At 42.2% G+C, this 18,393-nt stretch overlaps 1 protein-coding gene across 5 annotated transcripts; it reads left to right on the forward strand.

Moving 5' to 3' along the window:
• The first annotated feature begins 902 nt into the window (after positions 1–902).
• Positions 903–17,035, forward strand: Znf354c (zinc finger protein 354C). 5 transcript variants are annotated; one of them, XM_052758007.1, is made up of 5 exons: positions 903–1,255; positions 2,343–2,427; positions 10,026–10,181; positions 10,666–10,758; positions 12,070–17,035. In XM_052758007.1, the coding sequence occupies exons 3-5, from the start codon at positions 10,037–10,039 to the stop codon at positions 13,494–13,496; spliced, it is 1,665 nt and encodes a 554-aa protein (XP_052613967.1). In that variant the 5' UTR covers positions 903–1,255; positions 2,343–2,427; positions 10,026–10,036; the 3' UTR covers positions 13,497–17,035. The 5 variants fall into 5 exon arrangements, with proteins under 5 accessions (XP_052613967.1, XP_052613968.1, XP_052613965.1 ...); XM_052758008.1 differs by having other exon boundaries at positions 904–1,255; positions 10,035–10,181; XM_052758005.1 differs by having other exon boundaries at positions 916–1,255; positions 10,055–10,181.
• Positions 17,036–18,393: the final 1,358 nt, after the last annotated feature.

The following is an 18,393-nucleotide window of genomic DNA, read 5'->3' on the forward strand; positions in this document are numbered from 1 at the left end:
GCCTGCTCAGTGCTTTTCAGCATTATGAAAGTGAGCTAGCATGGGGAGAATCTTCCAGCCAGATCCAAACTGATTTCTCTATGTCCTGCAACTAAAGGATGTGGTATCTCCAGCAACAGGGACTTCCACTTAGTCCTGGGATGCAAAGACAACCCCATAGAGACAATAAAGCTTGTAGGTTATGAGGTCATAGAGGCCTCTATGGCCAATAATTTTGAGAGAGGCAACACATTTCTGGAATTGGGATTTTCACTCAAAAGTTAGGGCTTCTGAGAGTGCCTCACTTCAGCCACTGGGGAGGAGTATTTAGACACAACTGCTGGGTTGTTGTTGTTGTTGTTGTTGTTCTTCCAGACGATTTTCCAAATCAGAAAGATACTTGAGAGAGTTAATATTATGTATGTCTTGTTTTTTTCTTTTTTTTTAACTGGAGGCTAGGGAAGGGCAGGCTCTCTGAAGATCCATGCCTATCTTTCCCAACCAAATGGCAATTGATCTTAGGATTCAGCAGTTCGCTGGATTTAAATAAACAAACAAATAAGTAAAAGCTAAGTATGTGTATTCAATCAATTAGTTTTATTTTTTAATCTTCCTGCTTCTGAAACCATCCTGGACTGAGTATCAAGGTCCTTGGCCCAAAACAAAACAAGCAAAACCCCTGAAACAATACTATGCGCATTGTTCTGTGTGTTGTACACGTTAAACTGATTTAAATTATCATGATTAGTGGTGTAGGCTACACAGATTCTCCTATTAAGGTGCATAAATCTATGTATCCCTGGCTGTCCTTCAACTCCATGAGTCAGGCTGGCCTGGTACTTAGGGGTGGGGGTGGGGGTTACTCTTAGACACTAAATCCCGGTTTTATCTTGTCACATCACTTCGCCCGCCTAGCGAACAAGTCTGAGGAATGACTGAGAGAGTCTAGCCGGGTTTGCAGAGTTTGCCGTGTTTGTAGTGCACACCCCCAGCCCTAGACAACATTAACCTGAACGCAGGGGAAACACCGCCACAGTTCTACTCAGCTTTCGGAAAACGCTTGTCCCGGGTGCCTTCTGGGAAATGTAGTCAGAGCGGTCCCGAGGCATGCCGGGAATAGTAGTTCTCTGAGGTTTCTCCTGGTGGCGGGGCAGCTCTCGGCGTTTTGGGGGGGCTCCGGGCCGAGGTGATCCTGACTGTGCCAGGAGGGCGCATCTGGGGCAGACATCCTCGAGACCGCTCGTGCTGAGGGCGGCTGGAGCGAGCGCCGGCGTCCGTGAGTGGGACGGAGGGGGCGGGCGGGGCGTAGCGGGCGGTGGGCTTCGCGGCGGGCCTGGCGCGGCCTGGCATCTTGCTCTGCGGCCTCTGGCTCGGGGACCCGCCAGCAGGCTCGGCCTGCCACGGAGAGCGGCTGGGCCTAGACTGCAGGGCCAAGGGCCTGTGCATCTTCTGTTGCATCCTAGCGATGCAGGTCAGGAAAACAACAGCCGATACCTAGCAGTCTAGGCTAATTTGATGAATTAGCGCATCTAATACCAAGTTATAGGCTCCTTGGCCCTTCATTGTGCCCACGGTGCAGAGTAAGAAACCAAGGTATAGTGTGGCCGGAGCATTCGCTGAGTCTTGTCTAGAGACTTGGGCTGGAAGCAGATTTCCCTTCGCATCTGTGCGCCTTGCAATGTCTTGTCACTTTGGGCAGTATGTGAACCCCTCGGCTATCCACCTCAGCCACGTCGACAGCACAGCCCCACCTCTGCTGCACAGCGGAATGGTTCCAGGAATTCCCAAACAGCCAAAACTCAAGTCCTTTAGGTAGACTGGCATTGCATTTGCAGAGAACTTGGACACATCGTCCTCTGTACTTTATATCAGGCATATCCAACCTTTTGACATTGCCAGTTTTTGTACAAGGCGCTAATAGGCCTGTAGGTGAGTGGGGAGGGACAAGTGTAAGACATTAGAAGTGTCTTATATACTGAAGGGATGGAGTTTTTGACAGATTGGTTTGGTCAGCATTCTTATCATTTGGTTTGCGGTGTTTATCGGGGATAGCTTTCTTGAGTTCTCATGACCATTATGGTTAGGTTTTTAAAATTAATTTATGTTTATGTGTATATGTTTGTGTCTGTATGTGTGTATGTGTCCGTGAGCCCAAACCTGGGGAAGGCCAGAAGAGGATGTTAGATCTCCTGGAACTGGAGTTACGGGTGCTGGTAATCAAACTCAGGTTCTGTGCAAGAGCAGGAAGTGCTCTTACCCACTGAACCACCTCTCCAGACCCCCATTATGGGTGGTTTTAACTTCCTTGTGCTGAACTTTCCCTTGGTACCAGAATTCCTTACTCCACCCTTTTTCCTTTCCAGGCATATGTGGTCAGCACTCAGCTCTCCTTTGGCAGGAAAACTAAGAAAGGAAATGGCTGTGGATTTGCTGGCTGCACGAGGGGCAGTAAGTGAAGCTTGTCTTTGCATAAATTGCTTTTTGACTCAAAGATGTGGATGCATTTTCATTCTTACTCCCCGTTACTTTTCTCACTTGCAAAATTAGCATTTAACAGAGGTATGCAAAGTCCAGTTTGAAGCTGACCTTCAAGGAAAAGATATAAAAGCCTCCCACCCTACACCTATCAAAGGAGTAGACCTAGGGACAAAGAATTCTGCCAGGTCCAGAACAGGTGCTTTCCTGTAACCACCATCTCACAAAACCTCCCAGATGCTTTTCTTAAAAAAAAAAAAAAAGCGGGGGGGGGGGGGGGGGGGGGGGGAATCCTCCAGATGGAATGTCTATCCCATTTTGTTAGCCAAAGGAGAGGTATGAGCTCATTTATAATTTAAAATACCTTCTATTGCCAGGGAATTTGGTCCCCTCTATTGGGTTCTTAATTTCATTAGTAAAAATTTAGAAATTTAGAAGGAAGCTTGAAGAAAATGTTATTAAAATTTGAGAAAAATAACAGGGCAGACAGGCTGTAAATCTTGGCAGTTGACAGGAGGAGGGAGAGGGAAAGGAGGAGGAAAGCCATGGGTCAGCGTCAGGATCCGAGAAAGAGGCAGGTTCAGCAGTGGGGGTCAGCATACTGCATAGTAGGCAGTAAGTTGTGTGGTGTGGGAAGTAGCTTCAGAGAGTTCGTGAGAAATCCCAGAGTGCCAGGGAAAGCGTGCTTGGGATTTTATCCAGTATCTGGGAAAAAAGAAAAGAATAAAAAGGAAAAGTTTTCTGGGTAACTCTGAAAATCAGGCAAGCTCCAAAGGCTACATGATGGAAGCCTACAAGGCAGTCACTGCCCAAAGGCTTCTGGGAAGGGTGAATACGGTATTCATTAAGGGATAATTAGTCCTCCTTCTCCTTAGCACATCTTTAGGTGAATCAGATTTTGGGGGTGGAGGAAGCGGGTAGAGGCAAACTCCTGGCCAGGTAATTGAGAGGCCCCATTTGATTAACTCTTTAAAATTTTTGAGAAATTATTATTTTTTTTAAAGATTTATTTATTTATTATGTATATAGTGTTCTACCTGCATGTGTACCTTCAGACCAGATTTCATTACAGATGGCTGTGAGCCACCATGTGGTTGCTGGGAATTGAACTCAGGACCTCTGGAAGAACAGCCACTGCTCTTAACCTCTGAGCCATCTCTCCAGCCTGAGAAATTATTGTTTTTATTTTATATGTATGGATGTTTTACCTGCATGCATGTCTGTGCGCCATGTGTGCCAGGTGCCCACATGTAATACAGAAGAGGCGTTATAGATGGTTGTAAGACGCTGTGTGGGTACTAGGAATTGAACCTGGATCCGTGGAAGAGCAACCAGTGCTCTTAACCACTGAGCCATCTCTGTAACCCCTGGATTAACTTTTAACGGAAGGGCACAGACTATGTAAATCTCTGGCTAGCTTAGAGTATGTCAATGAGTCTTAGTAAAGCCAGAGTACGTCCCCTTATTCACTGGGTAATTTAAATCCTGAGGAGTGGCAGAACTGATGTTTACCTTTGTAGTGTTATCGGAGAAATGGGAGGTGGGGTCCAAAGGCAGCTCAGCAGGCTGGTTCCTTCTCAGTGGTTTCTGCAGCCGTTAATCCCTGTAACTCTGCCGTGGCTCAGCCTGTTTCTCCCCATAAGGTCAGTGCTACAGTAGTGACAAACACCAGCAGAATACAGTGTCCAGCCGTCCTAGCTCTAGCCTGGGCTCCCCTCTGTCCAGAGGTGGGGATGCTTCTCCATGTGAGCTTTCTCATCCCATGGTGGACAGACAGAGTTCTTCATTTTAGGTGCGGGAAGTCATGGAAGAGTTTGTGCTTGTAGTGTAGCCGTTTCCTTCTGGCACCATCATGAGGCACAGAGCAAAGCTTGGTGACCTTCAGAAGACCTTGGCCTGTGATTGCAGCAGTGAACTAAGGAGAACAGGACAAGGTCTGTGCTAATGAGGGTGTCACAGGAGGAGGCAAGAGGGTCACAAGGCCCTCATCTGAGATTCCAGTCCACACTTACTCTTGCCCTACGTGTGTGTGTTCGGGAGTGGGTGGCTGGTGGTGGTAAGGGTCTGTACGAGGTGGAAGAGTGACTGTGGTTGGGCACTTTTCCAGAGTTGCTCATGCTGTGGTGGGGCCCAGTACTGTAAGAAGCCCCGTCAATGCACAGGTTTGCCAAGCTGGAGGTACACAGAACGGGTTCCTGTCTGTTGGTGCCCTCCCTGTCCAGGATGGACAGATGTTTCTGTACGACTCCCCTGGAAAAGTTGCTCAGCGTCACTGCAGAGCCAGTCTCTGTGGACTGAGGTGCTGCTGTGTGACTTTTCCAGGCTTAGTCCATGGCCATCGTGCTGAGGAGCGTGACTGATGGCAGGCACTGGAGCAGTAGCTGAGAGATTACATCACATCCACAAGACAGAGGCAGAGAGTGAGCCTAGGCCTATCATGAGGCTTTTGAAACCTCAAAGCCCACCCTCAGTGACACACCTCCTAACAAGGCCACACCTCCTAGTTCTTCCTAAACAGTCCACCAACTGGGAACTTATAGATGGATTTTTCTTTGGGCCGCCAGCTCACAAACAAAACAAAACAAAATGACAAAGAGGCTTATTATTAATTATGAAAGCTCGGCCAGTAGACTTGTGCCACTAGCCCTTATAACTTATATTAACCCATTTATATTCATCTCTGTTTTGCCTCATGGCTTTTTACCTCTCTTCTGTCTTGACCTCCTGTTTCCTCTCTGTGTCCTCCGGCATCTATTTTGTGCCTAGATTCATCCCCTCTTCTTCTCTGTCCAGAAGTTCCACCTAACCTCTTCCTGCCCAGCTATTGACCAGTCAACTCTGTATTAAACCAATCAGAAAGCGCCTTGGCAATGACACATCTTCACAGGGTACGAAAAGATTATTCCACAACAGGATCTAAACGTGAGCACCACAGCTTCCAATAGAGCAAGATACCCACCATCTATCTGTCTCTGGCTTCCACACACTGTAATGAGTCTTTCTCTGTCCCACCAGCCAGCTCCCAAATGACACAAAGACTTATTATTGTGAAAGCTTGGCCAATAGCTTAAGCTTGTTTTTAGCTAGCTCTTACAACTTAAATTATCCCATTTCTATTAATCTGTGTGCTGCCCTGGGGCTCGTTTACCTCATCTGTGTACTTTCCATCCTGTTTTCCTGCTTCCTCTGTGTCTCCTAATGTCTCCTCCCTTCTTCTTCCCAGCATCCTCTGTGCCTGGAAATCTTGCCTAGCAATTGGCTGTTCAGCTTTTTATTACACCAATCAGAGTGACATTTCTTCACAGTGTACAAAAAGATTATTTCACATTTCCCCTTTTGTCTAAATAAAAAGGAAAGGTGTTAACTTTAACATAGTAAAACTACATACAATAAGAATAGTTATCAGATACTGTCTAAATAGAAAAGAAAGGTATTAACTTTAACAAATGAAACTACAATAAGAAAAATTATCAAGTAAGAATTACATTCATGGGCTGGAGAGATGGCTTAGAGGTTAAGAGCACTGACTGCTCTTCCAGAGGTCCTGAGTTCAATTCCCAGCAACCACATAGTGGCTCACAACCATCTGTAATAAGGTCTGGTGCCCTCTTCTGGTCATACATGCTGTATACATAATAAATAAATAAATCTTTTAAAAAAAAAAAAGAATTACATTCATAATAAATATCCAGTCCATTTGTATTTGGCATATTGGGAGAAAATACTCCTTTATCTATCCTATCTTGATGAATCTGAAGTTTTATACCTAATTTACTTTCTATCAAGACTAAGGAAACTATAACTATAATTATCCAGTCTTCAATCCCATAAAAGACCTGAGAAGGATATAGTATTACCTGAATAAACAGGAAGTGCAGAGCAAGTAACTTCCAAAACTATGAGAAATGACAGAAACATCTGTCTGCCTAGACGGTCACCCAAGGTTCCACTGCAACGTTGGGACATCCATCTTCAGCCCAAAGGCATAGAGTATCTGACAGATTTTTCTGTAAAGTAGGAATTTTGAAGGACTGTCCCGCCCTGTCTTGGCAAAGTTCAGCCGTCTCATTCCTTTGTGTCCTGCTTGTCCAGTTTGGACAACATACTGTCAGCAGTTGAAGCAAGGGCAATTTCTTGTCCAAATGGCTAGCTTTTGCCACAAAGAAAGCAAACTCCATATGGAGGTTCTTTGATGCCCATCATCCTTTTATGAAGTAGATTGGTGCTGCCAGGAGCAGATGTGTCAATCTGTCATGAAAAGCCCTATGTTAACAAAACATTTTAAATACCATATTCTGTAGGACTTTGAAGTATTTGAATACCATCTATCTATTTAAAATATGTCTTTGTATGACCTTGAAAACATGCCTAACATGACTATAAGTTTGATTGTTATAGATGACTAACTATTAACTTGTATTTCTTTATTATCCTAAATAGCTTTCAAGGACTAAAGCTTTACATTACATTTTTAAATGAGCTGTGGAGGTACAATATCTTAAACAATAGTAGAAACATATATACAGTATAACAAAACTAACCTTAAATTTGTGTCAGTATATAAAAATCCATACCAATGTAAAATATTTGAGATTAGTGGTTGTTTAAACATAGACTCAACAATCCATCCTTTTATCCCATCATTTCTATGCTATATCCCCCTTTTTCCCTTCAGAAAGAGATCCCTGAATCTAATTTCCTTTGCTCCCTGACCATGACCAATAACGGCTTGTAACCCTAAACTATGACAAACATCCATAATCTACTGAATGACCAAAACCCACCAATCCCACATCTTGGAAACATGGGCATTATGTTCTGTAGACTGCTTCCTGTTGTCTGGGGGCTGCTGGTATCTTTAGGGGACCCTGAGAAAAATGGGATTAATGGTCAAGTTCTGGGAGAGCTAGCTGTATCATTTTGTTGTCTAGTCTCTGTGTAATGGTAAAGTGCAAGGCTTATCTGAAGTCCTGGCTGGAGTAGTCTGTGAGGCTGGACCATCTCAGCCAGCAGCCTCGAAGCTGTTCTGGTTGCAGAACTCTGAGGAAACTGCAACAGAGGCACTCTGAGAGGCTAGATTACACGGGCCACCCATTTTCATTGATGTCTGGTCCCCTTGCTCTGAATACACCAACTTTTAAAGGTAACATAATCTGTATTAACACAGATTTGGACTGTGCCTTGTACACAAGCCAGCCAAAGATGATTTTTTGTTTTATGTTGAGCAGGTGAAATATACGTCCTTGAGAAACAGGTTTAATCATGAACAGGAATGAACCTAGTTTGTCTTTATTATAAAATAGCTTTTAAGCCTAAGATGGAGGCAGGCTGGTTCTTCAATAGAGTGCGTGTTTGAAATGAGTGAAGCTCTGAGTTTCGTCTCCAGCACTGGAAACAAATTTGAAAGAAAGGAACAAACAAACACATAGAAAAAATTGTGAGGATGCTAAGATTGCTTTTCTGTCCCTTTCCACAAACACCAAAGAATAATTAGGGAAGTGTTCTGGGTAAATGTATAAAACTTTTCAGAAGATTGTCTCGTTGCTTGCCTTTTCATATGAATCAATAGTGTGTTAAGATAAAATCTGGTGTCAGGTGTACAAATTTCCCTCATTCTGTTTAATGGCTGTATGTATTTCATGTAATGTGTCTTATTTCCATATTCGTTGCCTTATTAATAAACATGTAGGTAACCCTTAAAATTTCATTTATGTTAATAAATATATATTTTTTATGTGCTGTATAACAGTTTACCACAGATTCAGTATTTAGAACAACACCAATTGGTTGTCTCACAGTTCTGAAAGTCAGAAGCCTTACACTGGTTTATTGTCAAGCTGTCTACTGGGCTGGTTCTGGATGGATACTGGGAGGGAAAGTCTGTTTCCTTGACCTCTTCACTGCCTAGAAGTTAGTTCTGTCACCTCAGCCTTGGCATCTATTATCACATGGACTTCTCTTACACCCGAGTCTCTCTCTGAGAACCATTGTCATTACAGCGCTACCTGCAAAATAATCTAGGCAGTCTGTCTGTCTCACAACCCTGAAATAAACAATTCCAGAGTCCACTTTGTCATGCATGTCACATCCACAGGTCCTGCCAGGGACCGTTCCGGAGGAATGTCCCTACGTAGTGGTGAGAGTATTTCTTCCCAGTAGTAAAAGTGCAAGGTTAAAATGCTACTCCACCCACAGCACTGTTCCAAAGCTTACTACCTTCATCTGTGTTATACGAGAATCTCTTTCCTTCATTTGGGCCTTCTCATATTTGGGGAGTAAGTTTCTTTTGGAAGAAATTACTTTTTTTCTGTTTTTTTGAGACAGAGTTTCTCCATATAGTCCTGGCTGTCCTGGAACTCGCTCTGTAGATCAGGTTGGCCTCAAACTCACAGAGATCCTCTGCCTCCTGGGTGGGGGAATTAAAGGCGTGCACCACCACCACTAGGCTGAAATTACTTTCTGAATGACTCTTTGATGCCTGTATAGTTTTGCACAACCCATGGTTCTTCTGATTTTCATATTGAATAGAAACCTATCTGATAGTAGCTTAGAGGTCTTTTACCTGAACTCAAACCCTAGTTCTACCGTTTTTTTCTAGTAGTCTCTTGGGAAGGTTACTTAGCCTGTTCATTTATTTATTGTGTGTGTATGCGCCACAGCACAAGCGTGGGGGTCAGAGGACAACTTGTGGGAGTTGGTTCTCTTCTACCATGTGGGTTCTCAGCATCAAACTCAGGAAGTCAAGGCTTGGCGGCAAGTGCCTTTACCTTCTGACTCAACTTCCTGACCTGGGTTACTTAACCTTTCTAGACCTGTTTTTCCATTTGCAAAGTGCTTTAACTATAGCCTCTTCATAGAGGGTTTTCCTAAGATTTAAAGGCAATAGTACATGCAAAGTTCCTACCACAGTCCCTGACATTCTTCTCATTAAACAATTTTTCAAATTTCTTTATGTCCATGGATTTCCTCATGTTTGGTTGGTATTCCCCTCAGCTTTCCTGTACTGCTCTACATGTATTCTGATTTATATTGCTCTTCTTTCTTTTACTTAGATTTTGAGTGAGAGAAGGCTATACTTGCTTAGAAACACTATAAAATTCTAGGGTTGGATTTTAATTCCCTAGTGTTAGGGACTCTGCCCCCTCCAATTCCTAATCTCCACAGTTGTGTCATATATCTTTGATTCTAGTGGGTTCTCAATAAATACTTGCTTAGTAAAATAGTCAATAACTATTGCCCAGAAATTACATAACTAGATGATTCAGAATACTTAGTATCCTAAGATAGTTTCAGAATTTCTTGGAATACATCCAGTGTCACCCTCATCCAGATGATGAAGGTGATGGGCTGTGGCAGAGGTTCTCAGCCTTCCGAATGCTGGGACCCTTTAAAACAGCTGCTGATGCTGTGGTGACCCCCAACCATAACATCATTTTCATTGCTACTTCCTAACTGTAATTTTGCTACTGTTATGAATTGTAATGTAAATATCTGATATGCAGGATATCTGAAGAGCCATTCACACCCCCCAAAAGGGGTCATGGCCCACATGTTGAGAACTGTTGTTCTAGGGTAAGCAGGAATGGGTTTGCTGTTCCAGGAGCCTGTGACGTTCAGGGATGTGGCCGTGTTCTTCAGCCAGGATGAGTGGTTGCATCTGGACTCTGCACAGAGAAGCCTGTACCGGGAGGTGATGCTGGAGAACTACAGCAACCTGGCCTCACTGGGTAAGGGGTTTTGCCTCCAAACAGTGTATTAGAAGAACCTCTTGAAGCTACTCCTTTGGGTTCAGAGTCCACTGTTTTCTGCTCCATTGTGCTGCAGGTGAAAGTCAGATCTCTGCGAAGTTGAAAGGATGTTTGTTCTCTGACACCTTTTATGCTTTCTTCTCATTCTTTGCCTTCCTTGCCCCCTGCTCTCAGTCAGTTTAGAGTCTGAAGTTCATGGAAGACATTTAGATGTTGTTGAAAACTGTACAGGGTACCCTGTTTCAGGACGTTCGTTTCTAGACCATGTATTAATTTTGAAGTGGCCTTTGCTTTTTGCCCCATGCCCTAATCTTTATTGCCCCTTGGGAAGTGATTCCACTGTGTGTCCCACCTTCCGTGACTGACATCTCTGCTTCTGAGTGCAGTGAGTGGTGTATGAAGTGGCTCTGAGATTCTCCCTTCAGGCCGTTCTTCCCAACTCTATCCCCTTTCCCATGAGCAGGGATCCAGGCTGCAGTACCTCGGGTGATTGGCAAACTGCAAAAAGGACAAGATCCCTGCATGGAAAGAGAAGACCCTGAAGACAGCTGCCTAGGTGAGTGAGCCAATGGGCAATGGTAACACAGGAGTCTGCGTGAGGATGTCATGAAAGGGCAATGGTGACATTCTTGTAAGGAATGAGCCCTATTGGGATGTTTAGGGCCTGTGTTTAAACAGATCACTTGTTGACATGCAGCCATCTAAATGCAATGATGTAGCATTAATCCATTTTTAGTATGGATTGAGTAAAGGAAGCTGAATTTTAGCTTAGAGTTCTTAACAGGAACTTAAACTAAATTTTTTTTTGCCTAGAGTCAGAGCTGAACTTGGGCTTGAGCACACTCAGACCTTCAGGACAAACTGACTTCACAAAACTTACAGATTTTCATTATTCTCATAAGATTCCCACACAAAGATTAGTCTTCTGGTTCCAGATTGGAGAAGAAGTGAATATAGCATTTCTCCTTTGGCCTAGCAGAAAGGTGGAAAGTGATGAGAGATAGCAAGAAAAACATGTTATTCTTTCCATCTGAGGTGTAGATTGGTGCCCATAGCTGACTTGTTCCACAGTTTTTCCTTTTGATCAATGTCTTAAACTTATGTCAAACACGGTTGTGTTTGGGGCTGTTGTAATTTTTAAGATCCAAATGTCATCTTTTAACCGATTGCTTTCCCCTTTCATGGGCCATGATGAAATTATAGTTGAATGTGAAGTCACAATTTTAAGAAAAACAACCCAAATATTTTAAAATTGTTGACTGTGGATTTCAGAGAAAGCATGGGAAAAATTCAATGAAAGTGACTGTGAGTAGAAGAAAGTAAAGGAACTAGCTGCCCACCTCCTGTGACTTCAGTGTTCCATTTCCTTAAGTCTTCTGCTCTGTCCTGTCCTTTCCTGTCTTTATTTTTTTCCTCTAGAACTGTAGTCTCTTCATCTTTAGCATTGATTTGATTTGTCTAGTTATACTACTACTACTACTACTACTACTACTACTACTACTACTATTTCTTCTTCTTCTTCTCCTCCTCCTCCTCCTCCTTCTTCTTCTTCTTCTTGGTTTTTCAAGACAGGGTTTCTCTGTGTAGTTTTGGTGCCTGTCCTGGATCTTGCTCCTAGGCTGGGCTTGAACTCACAGAGATCTGCCTGGCTCTGACTCCCAAGTGCTGGACTTAAAGGCATGTGCCACCACCGCCTGGCCCCATTTACTTCTTATCATCCTGCTTTCTCTCCAGATTCAGATCCATGTTTGGGATCAGACTGCATCAAACCTCTTTTATATGTGTTGCTGCCAATCTCATTGGCCTTCTGATGCATCCATGTCTCTCTTCCAGCAAAGGAAGAATTAATTCTTCCAATTCTTTTCAGATTTCCAGATCTGGCCAGAGATAGAAGCATTGCCTCCCAAACAAGACATTTTTATTGAAGAACCATCTCATGGGCTAATAAAGCATGAGTCCACTGAGAGTGCTCACTGGAAGACCAACTTTGGAGAAGTTGTGAAATCTGAGAGCCTAATAGCACAGGAGCAAGAAAAGAAAGTGCATGAGCAGGGGGCAGCTTCACCCAAGGAAACTGTCAGTGAAGATGGAAATCCCACAGGCCCCGAGCTGGGCAAGCCCTTGTTTATAAATAAAGCACTTGTCTCACAAGAGAGTGATCCCCTAGAAAGGGTACCTGGTATGGATCGCACTTTGGAGAAAGATTTACCACAGGATTTTGATTTCATGAGAAGCTTCCAGATTTACCCAGGACAAAAACCTTATGTCTGCAGTGAATGTGGGAAGGGTTTTAGCCAAAGTCTTCATCTTCTTGAACACCACAGGATTCACACTGGGGAGAAACCGTACACATGTAATGAGTGTGGGAAAAGCTTCAGCCATAGGTCTTCTCTCCTGGCTCACCAGAGAACGCACACTGGAGAGAAGCCATACAAATGCAGTGAGTGTGAGAAAGCATTTGGCAGCAGTTCCACGCTCATCAAACACCTGAGGGTGCACACTAGAGAGAAACCTTACCGATGCCGAGAATGTGGGAAAGCCTTCAGTCAGTGTTCAACCCTCACTGTGCACCAGAGGATTCACACTGGGGAGAAGCTCTATAAATGTGCTGAGTGTGACAAGGCCTTTAATTGCAGAGCAAAGCTTCACAGACATCAGAGAATCCACACAGGTGAGAAACCCTATAAATGTGCTGAGTGTGGGAAGGGCTATAGTCAGTTTCCATCCCTAGCAGAACATCAGAGACTCCATACTGGAGAACAGCTTTGCCAGTGCTTACAGTGTGGGAGAACCTTTACACGTGTCTCCACCCTTATTGAACATCAGAGAATTCATACTGGACAGAAACCATATCAATGCACCGAATGTGGGAAGACCTTCAACCAGTATTCATCCTTCAATGAACATCGGAAGATTCATACTGGGGAGAAACTTTACACATGTGAAGAATGTGGGAAAGCCTTTGGCTGTAAATCAAACCTTTATCGGCATCAGAGGATCCATACTGGAGAGAAACCCTATCAGTGTAATCAGTGTGGAAAGGCCTTCAGCCAGTATTCATTCCTAACTGAACACGAGCGAATCCATACTGGAGAGAAGCTCTACAAGTGTATGGAATGTGGGAAAGCCTATAGTTACAGGTCAAACCTTTGTAGACACAAAAAAGTCCACCTTAAAGAAAGGCTCTATAAATGGAAAGAATACGGGACACCTTTTATCTATAGCTCATCCCTTACTCCATATCAGAAATTTCTGAGAGGAGACAAGCCTGAGAATTTTAATTCATCCTCCTAATCCAAGACAGCGACCAGAAGAGTAGTAACTAGAATTCAAATCAAAATAGATTTCATCTTTTTTACTTGTACAATAAATAGTTACTACTAAGTCATGGAGAGTAAATAGTGAAAATACAAAGAATGGTGATGTCAGCCATTTAAGAACTATTACACAGAATTTTTTTAAATCTATCATTTTTTAAATTCATAGAGAAAGTATGAAAGGCCTCATTTAAAAAACAAAATACATGAGTAACTGTTGCGTATAAGCATTGTGTCATGAGATAGTCATCTCTTTCTGAGAACTTCTGTGTACGAATTTTCTTTTCAAGATAGTCTCTGAAATAGTTGATAATGTGGAGAATTGTGGGGCCTCAGCCCCTAAAATGGTGAGCTGGTATAGAGAAAACTCCTTTTCATAAAGAGTCACTACAGAGGAAAAGAATAATTTGTTGTGTAACAACAATAAAGCTCTTTATGAAATGCCCCTTATCCAACATATATGTGTGGGTATACACATATATGACTCTTATGTATATATGGTCATGTCGCTCAACAGTGGGGATACAGTTTGAAAATGCTTCATTGGACAGTTTCATGTTTTATAGGAACATCATTGCATTTGCACAACTCTAGATAGTCTGGGTCAGCCAATCAATGTGATCTCTTAAGGTGATTAACATACCATACTTTAAAAAAAATGTTGAGATTATAATTTAATTACAACATTTCTCCTTTTCATTTCTCCCTCCAAACCCCCCTATATTCCTCCCTATACTCCTTCAAATGTATGGCTTCTTTTCTCACTAATTGTTATGCATGCATACATCCATACTTTTTTACAGTAATTTTTTTTTATTGGTTTGCTTGTTTATTTTAGATAGGGTCTCACTATGTAGCCTAGGATGGCCTTGAACTCATTATGTGACCTGGTCTGGCTTTGAACTTGCAGTCTTATTGCATCAGTCTCCCACTACTGGGATTAGAGTCTTGAGCCATCATGCTTGGTGTAAATGTTATTAGTAGGATGTGTATACTCTAAAATAGGGATAAAAGTATAGTCCAGCAAATGCGGAAACTAGTAATGTAGTTTGTCACCATCATCATGTGTCATGTGCTGTACATAGTTGTGTGTGCTGCAATGTCATCTGGCTGCCAGCACAGCGGGTTTGTTTGCACAAGTGAGTATTGCGTTGTGCCTAAGGTGTTATAATGGTTATAAAGTCATGACAGCTCTGATGTCATTAGGCAAGTGGGACTTTTCCAGGCCAGTTATAGTCTAATGAGACCACTGTGATATAGCTTGTCCTATCATTGACCACAACATCATCATAGGCAAATGCTGCATGCACATACTCACATATACATGTGTATATGTGTGTGCCAATGTGTGTACATGTACACACAAAGAGTTTAAGAATTGTTTTTTCTCCATAGTCCTTAATGACTAAAAAGACTCAGTTTACTAATTTAGGATTTACTTTTTCAAACTGAATGTTTCCCCCAAAGGGAAACTTTGTTTTGCTCTCCTGTATTTGTAGTGGATCTGGTTCTTTATAGCTGAATAGTCTCAGAGCACTGTGGAAGTTGGCCTGAGCAGACAGGGGCAGACTGCCATGCAAACAGTATGTTGTATGTTGTAGAAGGCCAGTGTTGACAGTCTCCTGCTATGAGTCTGTTAGCACTTGTAGGACCAGGAGGGATTTTCAATTATAACTTTTCAAGAATCAAGGTCTTCAGCTCTGATGATCTCTGAGAGTTACAGGTTCATTTCTATCCTCAAGGCTCAAAAACACTGTTTGTTTTGTGACCTGTTCAAATGTTAGTGCTAGCAATGTAATCAGCTGTCTTTAGTTTCCCCAGCTCTGCTCTTAGTAGTGGAGTTGAGAACACACCTCCTTTCCTTCTGTCTCTGATTGTACCTGCTTCTGTAATAACTGCTTAAATTATCAAAGCCGATGAAGGTCCCGATGGAGGTATTGCTTTGATATGCTTCCATGTAAGGCTGCCTTTTTATTACACAACTTGTAATGCTTTTTTTTTTTCTTTGTAGTGCTGACGACTGAATCCAGGGCCTTGTACATGCTCAGGAGGAGCTCTACCACTGAGCTCTGTCTCCAGCCCTTAGGATTCAAATATAAAGTTAGAGAGGAATATTTTATATTAAACAATCTACTCATCACCTTAATAGTTTATATCTCCCGTAGTCCATTGGTTTGTCATTTTAGAAATTACTCTAAGAGCATTAATTAGACCCTTCTGTCTGAGGAAAGAATTACAATTAAGCAGGCATTCAGCAAATGTTTCTTGATTGACTTCTTTTGACTCATTAGAGTAGTTTTATGTGTTTCAGTGTATTTGTAAGAAAAATAAGGCTTCAAATGAACCTCAGAATTTCTTATGTACCTAGTGGCCATAAGCATGCTCAGTGCCCACTTTTGGTTTGCAAATGCCGTTCACCATCAAAAGGATTCAGGACTCCTTGAAGAAATGACTGATTTCATGTTTGGAGCAGGGAGGAATATAAGTGAACCTAGAGTATATTCTTATGATAAAAGATCATTTTAGAATTATTGATATAAAATAGATGGACACAAGCACTAACTTGAAGGTACATCCTTTGACCAAACTTAGGATATTCCAAACATCAACAATACTCATGACAGGATTAAATGTCTTATTTTCAAAAGGCTATGGAAAAAAACTTTATTAGAGTTATTTGAAGAAAGCCATCTTTAAATATATAGAAAGCAATAAGCTTAGAAAAATCATTTAACAACTGTCATTAAGTCTGGCAAAAAAAAAAATTGATTGATGGTAAAACCTGTTACATGAAAAAGATTTGCATAACCCCAAAAGAGCACAGCGATGAGTTGCAGAAGAAGCACCTGCTTCCATACTAAGCTCTGGTAGGAAGATTCCCCTTCGTGCGAGCAGCAGCCATTGTGACTTCTGCTGAGACCGTACATGCACACTTTATTATTTATGAGACACTGCCAAAACCAATTAGTGGAAGTCTACAGAAATCTCTTATCTAGATTTACCTTCCTGTTTACAAACAATTGAGAATAACAAGTTAGTTTATACAGTCATAGACAAATCTAGAGTTTGAGACATTGGAAATGATCATTGAGCTGTACTTTTCAAATAGCCAATATGTTAGAACAAGAAGTGGGCTCTTTTTCAAGACACCTGAGACAGCCACATGCAAAGTGTGATCCTTTATTGAGAGAAATAGGAAAAAAACTGTAAAAGACATTTGGGGGATATTTAGGGAAATACAAAGATGAGAATAGGTATTAGATAATGTGGTATGCTTATTTTTCTTAGAATAGGTAAGATGTTGAATTTATATTTCCCTATCATATGCATGCAAAAGTTTTAAGTTGACAAGTCATAATGTCTGCAGGATATTTTAAATTGAAACTGTAGAATTGATCAGTGATTGTTGAATCTTTGTGGTGGATATAGAATTTCTCATTGGTCACCCTTTAAACTTGTCTGTATGTATGTTTAAATTTAATAAAAATTGAGGCAAAAAATGATTGTATAAAGTGATGAATGTGAGGTTCCTGTCCAAAATCCTCCTTTCTTATCCTCAGAAAATGTTTCTAATCAGTGGAAATGGTGGATTTGGCTCCCCTTTAAATGGAGTAAGCACACACTGCCGTCTCTCCTACTGAATGCAACTAATACCCAGGCCAGCTGTTCAGATCCCCTGAAAAATAATGGCAAGCAGATTAATGAAGGAAACACATATGAAGCAAAACATCTGGCATGCTGGGCATTTCTGTGGAGTACAGTGGTGGCTGAACAGGCCAATCACATCTTTGAGCTCTCACCCTTCTCTCTGGCCAGAGGAACTGTGAGCCAACAGTGGTCAGCAAGGTCTTCGTCACTTTATTTTTACTGTTTCTTTCTACTTGTGCTTGGATGTGGATGTGACATGAGGCAGAGAAAAAACCCTAAAGCCTTGGATTTCTCGTCAGAAGGTCAGGAGGACAAGGGACTCTTGGGATAGAGTGTGTCAGAAAAAGGAAGCTCAGGAAAGTGATTTGTCCACAAACTCTTCGTGGCCCCGTGATCCATGCATACATTGATCTCACTCTAGCTATGTAGTCCATTTGTATTAGCGTTCTCCAGAGGCACAGACCAACAGAATGGAGTCTATATTCAAAGGGAATCCATTAGATTGGCTTTTATGATAGAATTACAGTAGTTCAGCAACAGCTGTCTCACACCAGGGAGGCTGAGAACCCAATAGTCCATGAAGCTGAGTGCCTCAGCCTCCCCAATCTAGCACCAAAGGCCTAGAGGGTTCCTAGAGAGCCACTGGTCCTCATTGGATAATCCCAGATGCTTTCAAGCTAGCTAAGCTAGTCTTGCTTATGCAGCATCACGAGATGTCTCAAACAAGATGGAAGGTGGAGACAGACACCTGAGGTTGTCCTCTGACCTCTGTATGCAGGCTGTGGCTTGCACATGCACATGTGCTACCCCTCCACGATCAGGAAAAAAAAAACAACAATTTCTTTTGAGACTTCTTTGACCCATGCATAATTTAGAAGTGCATTGTTCAACCTCAAAAGTATCAGAAGACATTCCGAGCTGATTTCTAATTTAGTTCTGTTTTTTGTTTAAGAGTTTGTATTATTTCTATTTGTTACTTACTGAGCTGTGTTTTGAGGTTCAGAATGGCCTGTCATGGTAAGTATTTCATTGTCAGTTTAAGAAGATGCATTCATTTATTCTCTTTTTCTCTCTGTCTCTCCCTCTCCTCACCCTTTCTCTTTTTTTGGGTTTTGCATCTCTGTCGTCTTTGGACTCTGATAATCTTCCTGTAGAATCTCAGACTTGTAGTTGCTGAGACCTGGGCTCTGACGTCGGCATCCTTTTCCCTCCTCTCCCATCCAAGC

This window comes from Peromyscus californicus, unplaced genomic scaffold (genome assembly GCF_007827085.1).
Source record: "Peromyscus californicus insignis strain IS unplaced genomic scaffold, ASM782708v3 Scaffold_3__1_contigs__length_106647218, whole genome shotgun sequence".
Taxonomy (NCBI): Eukaryota; Metazoa; Chordata; class Mammalia; order Rodentia; family Cricetidae; genus Peromyscus; species Peromyscus californicus.